The 8,054-nt window shown below is 33.4% G+C and overlaps 1 protein-coding gene across 1 annotated transcript; it reads left to right on the top strand.

Moving 5' to 3' along the window:
* Positions 1–320: 320 nt before the first annotated feature.
* Positions 321–4,316, top strand: LOC134262913 (C-type mannose receptor 2-like; the record flags this gene model as incomplete). Its single annotated transcript, XM_062745235.1, has 9 exons — positions 321–442; positions 627–757; positions 896–1,053; positions 1,209–1,333; positions 1,757–1,890; positions 2,078–2,247; positions 2,947–3,089; positions 3,301–3,428; positions 4,217–4,316. Coding segments are annotated over 9 exons (1,197 nt in total), but the record flags the coding sequence as incomplete, so codon positions are not given.
* Between the last annotated feature and the right edge of the window lie 3,738 nt (positions 4,317–8,054).

The raw sequence follows: 8,054 nt of genomic DNA on the forward strand, positions 1-8,054 counted from the left end.
AGATGTTCAAATACTTAGTATTGTATTTAACAGTTTTTTTTATCCAATTTTGACCAGGCTAGCTAAATATTCATCAGTTTGTCAGGCTAGCTGCATTGGTTTGGGGTCCTCAGTCCTCTTCTTTAAGTGAAGTCTTTGCTTTTCTTCTTAAACACGGATTATAATGCGTTTTTAAAGTTTTTTGAAAAAAAATTTATTAGGACATTTACGGTAATTTGAATAGCGAACGGCAGACAGCCTGCGGTTCGCCATTCGAATAGCGAATAGCGAATAGCGAATAACCGTCCAACTTCTGATTGCCATTGTCTCATCCCTTTTAGACATATATTCTCGGTGAAATGCCAGTTGTTGGAGCCACAGACAGATTTTTCTGGACAGGTCTGACCAAACAGGCCACTGGTTGGGGCTGGTTTAACGGAGATACGTATTTACCACAATATGTGTACGTTTAACTCATTTTGGTGACGTATTTCATTCTTTTGAAAATATTTGTATTTACGTATACAACTGATTCATAGTTCAAGGGCTTTCCTTTTTACCCGTAATTTACTTTGAATTAGAGACAATTTTAAGATTAACTGATTTTGGTTTAACTGTTTCAAAGAGTACAATTATTTTTATTGCAGAAACTGGGCAACAGAACCAGACCACATCAACAATAACGAAGATTGTGCAATACTAAAAGTAGATGGAACCTTTTCTGATCAGGATTGTAGTAAACCGTTTAACTATATCTGTTACAAGGAATCTAAAAGTGGTGAGCTGTTGCCTTTAAAGCAATAATCACTGAACCTTTTTTTATATGAAATATTAATCACTGAGAATGAAAAAGAAATATCAGCAGGCGCTTTAAATTTTTATACCTAATCTAAATCTGTAATTACCTTCCTTCCAGTACACACGGAATATTACATGGGGTGTGGAGGATGGGTGAGGGCCAACAACAAATGCTACCAGTTTTATGACAAACCTTGGTCCACATACACACAGGCCCGATCTAATTGTCAACAGCTGGGAGGCGACCTCCTTAAAATTGACTCAATAGATGACAGAGTAATGTGTTTGTCCCTCCTTTGAGACAAAATATGGAAATGTTTCGGTCCATAGATTATGATGTTGCTTTTTTTTGAGTTTGAAATCAATGATGAAAGAGGATATATAGTTAATTTCTTGATTGTCGTCGTGTAATTATAATTTTTGCCTCACAGTATTGGCTAGAACAACAGATGGTTATGAACGGTCATTACTCTATGTACTTCACTGGACTGAATGATCAGGCAAAAGAAGGTGACTATAGGTGGGCTGATGGCACTCCATATAACGTGTCTTTTGTGTGAGTACTATTTCAATTATATCGTAAGTAAGACTTTCTGTAAGAGGTCTTTTTATGGGAAAAATTGACAGATATATTGACATTTCTACAAAAAACATTGTCTTTTTCGAAAACTGTACTTTTGTATTACTTTTAAACCCCGAAATTATTAAAGCGCTAATTTGAGTTTTTGCTTCTACTGGATAACATGTTTTTTTGATTTTCAAAGCATCTGAATTTTTTTTTTAAGTTTTACATTTTACACATGTAAATAGCAATGAGACATCCCCTTCTCTTCTTTCATTGTTATCTTCAAAAGGAGTTACATTCCCTTCCTATTTATAATACAACAAATCTACTCCGATTCATTGATAAATATGTTCCATTTTTAATTCCGTAAGCCTACTAGAATATAAAATTTGCATTCTTACATGTTCCATTCAGAAACTGGAACCAGGAGCCCAATGCATGGAACGGAAACGAGGACTGTGCGGCGATCACCGCAGATTACAACTGGAACGATGAAGACTGTACCATATCCTTCCAGTATATCTGCGAATACCCAAATCTTAATCAAGGTACTTTCTTTGTACACTGTATACGATATAATTTTTATTTCTATGCAGGGGAGACCCTGTTGAGTTTTGCATTTATTTTACATTTTTATTGCTATTGTATTCACACAGTTGCAAAATCAATACATTTTTTCTTGAAAAGAGATCTAACTCTTTAAATACGCAATCTACAGCACGAATTTTTATGTAGGTGACTGTCCTCCTGGGTGGAAGCAGAGAAGTGATAATTATGAATGCTACTATTTCTCTGCCGCAAATGATTCTAGAAACTGGTTTGAGGCGAAGACTAAATGCTATAGCATGACAACAGATGTCAACCAACCTTCTAAATTAGTAGCCGTCAACGATCAAGAAGAAATGGTAGGCGTGTTCAACAAATCGAACACTCTCGAAGGCTCGCCAAAATTCCTTATCCAGATATGTTTTTGAGAGCTCCCTAGTGCTCACTCTGTTGAGCAGACTCAGTATTTCAGTATTTATAATGAGTTCGCCTTGTTTACTCTTGTCACATTTTTAAAAATAGCACAGCACAAGTATAGACCCCCTGACTCCAACGCTACACTTTTTCTTCTAAATAAAATTATGATTATACTTAAAGTATATTAATTATCCAACATTTGTCAAATTAAATTATATCTAAGCATAACAATTACATATAGATGTTTGTAATTTTTTTAAGAACCTTGTGTTTTTGTCGCTTTTTAGAAGGTTGGGATGTAGGGTGGGGTTTGATTTTAAACTTATCCTGAAAACTATAAAATCTTAATATTGTTTGATTATCTGCTTTATACATGATATGATTTATTTTCCTGCATTTCTACACAACATACGTACATGCTATTCAACGCACAAAGTTTATTTCATGCTGGTACATCAAAAAACAAATGGTCAACATAATGTCTGCCATTAGAATTTTTTCAAATGAAATGTAAGAAAATGGCTGAATTCCTTATTGTTAAGAAACTTCTTTTTGTCCACCCATCCAAGAAAGTAGTTGTAGAGGAATTTTAGAATACAGGGTCGATCATATAGTGTGACTTTGCAGTGTCTTATTTACAGCAATGGCTTCAAACCACATTACCAACTGTACCTATAGCTACTAGTGGACGAAGACAGTTCTGGACAGGACTGAATGACAGGAATGTAGAGGGCGTTTGGACCTACCCAGACAAGACCGACAATCCACCCAATAATATTGTCATGTGAGTACCATGCAAAGTCCATCAAATGATTAAAATATATTTGTTCTGTAAGGCGTTTTATAAAATATTAAGTAAATATACACATGAGTTTGGTAGTTTTAATATTTAAAAAGTTTTTTATAAGGCGTTGAAAATCTTTGAAATATTATTTAAAATAAGATCAAAAATATTTATTTTTAATAAATAGCTAAATACTTGTACAAATATCTAGAAATTGGCATGGCGAGCCTGCAGATCCTGATGGTACCAAAGACTGCACCTGGTTAGGGTTTGGAGGAAGATACATTACTTTAAACTGTAACCAGAAAATAGGCTTTATCTGCTCCAAATACGCTCAGGGTAAGAAAATAATTAACTGTAATTGGGAAATGGAGTATATCTGGTCAAAATACACTCAGGGTAAGTCAAATAATTAACTGTCATTAGAAAATAGGGTTTATCTGGTCAAACTGGGAAATTTAAAAGAGACCCAATGGGTTAATGTTCCCATGAATGCAAGATACAATTGCTCACTATAATCATGCTCATTGTCTATTTTAAACATTCAAAAACAGAGCAAGTTTTCAAAATGCATCATTTATTGGTCATTATTACCATAGACAAAGGGAGAGAAGAAAATCGAAAAAACGTAATTTGACCCTTCACTTTATAATCAAATAGAGCACTGCTATTAATTTTAGACAATAATGGAATTTAGGCAGATAAAAAACCCTTGCTTATCATATTCTTGCTCTCAATTGATCTGTTCAATGTACCGAGGAAAGAAGGGAGAATGTATAGAACTCAACCATAGCAAAAGAATGTCTGATCCAGGGACGTTAATTTCAGAATGTTGTTATTTGGGTCAATATTCATTATAATGTTTACAGTATGGCTGCTTTATGCGCAGGAGTAAAGATTTTTTAATATTACAGTTATTTTAATTTTGACCTCACCCTCCAGGCCGCCCAAGAGGGAAGAGACGAAAAAATCTAATTTTTTTGTCTCCTTTACCAATAGATGCTATACTGGTATATCAGAACTGGTAAAAAGTAGTTTCGTGGCTCAAAAAGAAGCTGAAAATGTTCAAATGATAAGGAAGGAATACATTGTTTTTTAATTAAATACATTTATTTCTTTCTTTGCAGGTTTTGGTGGTGGTGCTGGGTATATTCGTCCATCCATCACGTTAATCATAAGTCTACTATTATCTTTTTTCACCTTTTGTCGATGATAGAACGATTAGTTAAAAAACCTCTTCGCATATAAATGCAAAAATACTCATGTCAACAAAATTGTGTGTCTTTCAAGTGTCTGTATTAAATTGTATGTTTGTGTTAATATATATTCTGGTATTTGTAGATTTTTATTTCTTCAATGTTTTATCATTTAGTTTGTGTGTATTTTATGACTGATCATGATATGCTTTGGTTTAAAATCTGAATAAAATACTGTTTGAAAGATTTGGTGGAAATTAAGCATGCTTTTGACCTTATAGTCCTTGAAAACTGATTGCTTTTGTACTTATTAAAAAGTATTTCTCCTCGATAAAATCGTACGTATCAGCTAGATACTAGTAAATATGGAAACAATGTTGACGGTTTCAATGACTATTATTTTAATTAAATGGAGCATAACATGTACAGTTTAGCATCTATGAGACCCATAGATGACATGTTGATAATCATTTCATTTAATAAATTCATGACTATAAAAATGTCTTGGTTTTACAGTCTGATTTAAAGAATAAAATAAAAAAAATCAAAAGTTCTTGTAAAAAGTAATTTTGCAAAAAAAATGATTGATATGAAAATGCATTTTGAAGAGCTATATAGTGCACTTGATAGGGCAATTTCGCAAACTCTAGTAGTGATTACTTAAATACATTGTTTGACCAAAATTTTGATACATGTATATAATATTAGTTCATGCATGCATAAAACCAAATCACACAGAATACATATTTATATTTTTTTCTTTATTCATATAAATATCATACGATAATTCAATACAAGCATTAGTACTTTTCGCTATCTTGTAGATTAGACAATTGTTTACAAAGAGTCTTTTACATCATACATAATTTTAAATAAACAAAAAAATATTTTCAAATGTTAATAGTCTCCTAATATGTAAAAACGTTAAGTTCATAAGGAATATACAATGAATATTGAGGTATCCATCTAAGGAATGGCAAACTGTAGCTAAAGACGATCTTTAACCAGAAAAACAATTCATTTCCTTCACTTGCAAATGGTTGGAATTTTAATAGTCAATTCAAGACCTGGATCTGTTTGTAATCAAATCAAGTGTGTATATTAAAAAAAGATTCAAAAACGTGATTAAGATGTTACAATGTCAGAAGACATAAATCAATATATCATAGACACGGAAAAGTTGATTTACGTCTTTTGAGGGCTGTGAGAATTCACTAGGGATAGTTGTACTTATTGAGAGGAAGGCTGTGATCATTTAATTAAAATCAGAAAAATGCAAAAGTAAATACTAAAGTACTATTATCTGTCATTTAATTGATATTGAATAAGACAGTACTAAAAAGCAAAACTTTTCTCTTAAATGTTGAACTATTCCATGAGTGAGACGTTCAATGTTTTGTTTTTTTTTAAATTGCTTAAAATCACATGTTTTATGGCCTAACAATTAATAAGAAAAAAGGAAGTCTCCATTTGACGCAATGATAAATTGTATTTGCTGACAAGGTCATTGTATCGACCGTATAACTTACGAAAATTATTACTTTAAATGAGACTGCTGATATTCTTGTTTCAACAACTTGCTTGTCAATAATTTACCTCGTTTAATAAATTGTTCATATGTATAGCATGCCCTTGCGTATCGAATCAACTGAGAGATATAAACCTCGTATGCACGTGATGAAGGTATATTGCTGCATACGTAAGAGAAGTTGACGATTGAAAAGTTAAAGTCATCACGTTTATTATAAAGCGTGGTTGTAAAATCTAATTATGAGACAGACGTGTCAAACTCTGTAGTATTTTTTTTTATCTCAAACTCATCGGAATATATCGAATCAACACAGAATGGAAATAACCTTTGTTAACTGAGAAAAGAAGAATACAGCAAGTGTTTTCTTCTGTTTTCTTTTCACAAAAATAGGTCTGCTAATACATATTTAGGGATTTTGGCGGTTGACAAGGGATGTTTATTCCTCCTTGGCATGTGATCCTAATTCAAAAAAAACTAGGGGCCTGTTTTTCTGCCCTAGTCCCAGAATTGCACTTGTGTGTAGAAAAACCGTTAGGTGCTGTTTAGATTAGCCCCTTTTTAGAATTGCGTACTTCTAATGAGTTTGTATAAGACGAAAATAGAACATGAGAGAAATTTTCAATCCACCCATGGTATATACGTGTAGATTTAAGAATGTATCTGATTGTCGAATTCAACTTATTAAAAAAGCTCAGCAAAATATAATTGTACATTCAATCAATTTGATAGTCTGTATAAAATTCTAGGATGATACACTGTATTACAATATAATTGCTCACAAAGGAAACAACAGGTGGTTGTTATCCAGTGATGATGGGAATTCAGGTCCAGGACTAGACGCTAATTCCCACGGCGTTTGTGGGAATTGAAAGTGTTGACGACGAGGAGGGGGTCGTCTTGATGGACGATGTGACCCTTGGTAGCAAGACCCACGTAAAGCAGGGTGAATATGGTTACAAGGATCAACCTGGTGGAGTGAAGGGCGATGGATGATATTTTGTGGGGGACTTTGGAGAAGAGATGAACCGGAAACGGAGGAGGATGCCGCTGTAGTGGCGGATCCATCAGGGAAAATACTCTGAATAATCCTGGAAACATCGTTATTATTGGAGCTTGAACTACTGCTGATACTTGGTGAACCACCAAATCCACCAAACCATTTCGGGATTGCAATCCTTTGAGTATTACGAGTTAGTGGATTAAAAGAAAATCCACGCTGTGCACTTCCTGTAGCAGAGGAAGAAGCCGATGCAGATCCGCCGGAAGTTGTGACAGCTGCTGCCGCCGCCGCTGATGCACGTCCTCCAAAACCAGTTGTTGATGCAGATGCTGAACTAGCTGCATTTCCTGAAGCCGCTGAAGCCGCAGCAGACGCTGTTCCACTCTGGCTGGAGGAAGTTGCAGACGCACTTGATCCTGATATTTCTGGAAATCCAGCTTCCAAAATTTTAAGACATTCATGCTCCGGTTTAAAAACTAGACAAGCCAGGAATAAGTCCTCAGGGTCAGATAAAACACGTCCTACTAAAACCGAAAGAATTATCCACAGCTTCATTTTATCTCTTTGCTTTTTGAGCTGAAAGAAATTGAATTCATCAAAATTACTTTTTGAAATGTCATATTTTAGTTCTAAAAAATGTAGATTAAATTTAAAAAGTAATAAATCCATCAATTTTTTTTCGTAGGAGTTGAATTTTAATAATAGTACCCTAGGTGCAGTCGTGAAAAACATTTACTAACTTAAAGGTTGATTCCAGAAAGGTATTTTTCTTCTAATTTTTAACCTATGAACATTTTTACCCAAATTGTAATTTTGAAAGACTGGGAAATACAGACTTAGGTCTTAGTACTGCAAAACTATCATATTAAATCTACATAATACATGTACCTCCCATTCTTTGTGTTCTTTCTAAGTTTTTTTTTTCTAAATGATATACCCCTCCAGTAAACGTCATGGTAAAAGCTTTTGTTATATGCAAATTGATAAAGTTTTTCCCTTTTTCAAAATCGTTCATTGAACATATTTACAATAATGCTTACCTTCATTCAGTATATTCCTCAAGCAAAAAAATTATAAAGCTATGTGACTGTTGATAAGCATAATCAAACTCTTTTTATACATATTTATAAAGTATATAGGTAAATAATCTTTTAATTGACCAAAAAAGGAAATAAAACAGTAAATTAAAGGTTTTAAATCAAAAATTGCTTACATTGTCAATAGATTATGTGACAGAA

This window comes from Saccostrea cucullata, unplaced genomic scaffold (genome assembly GCF_032062105.1).
Source record: "Saccostrea cucullata isolate Sc308-1 unplaced genomic scaffold, CSIRO_AGI_Scuc_v1 ctg11487, whole genome shotgun sequence".
Classification (NCBI taxonomy): Eukaryota; Metazoa; Mollusca; class Bivalvia; order Ostreida; family Ostreidae; genus Saccostrea; species Saccostrea cuccullata.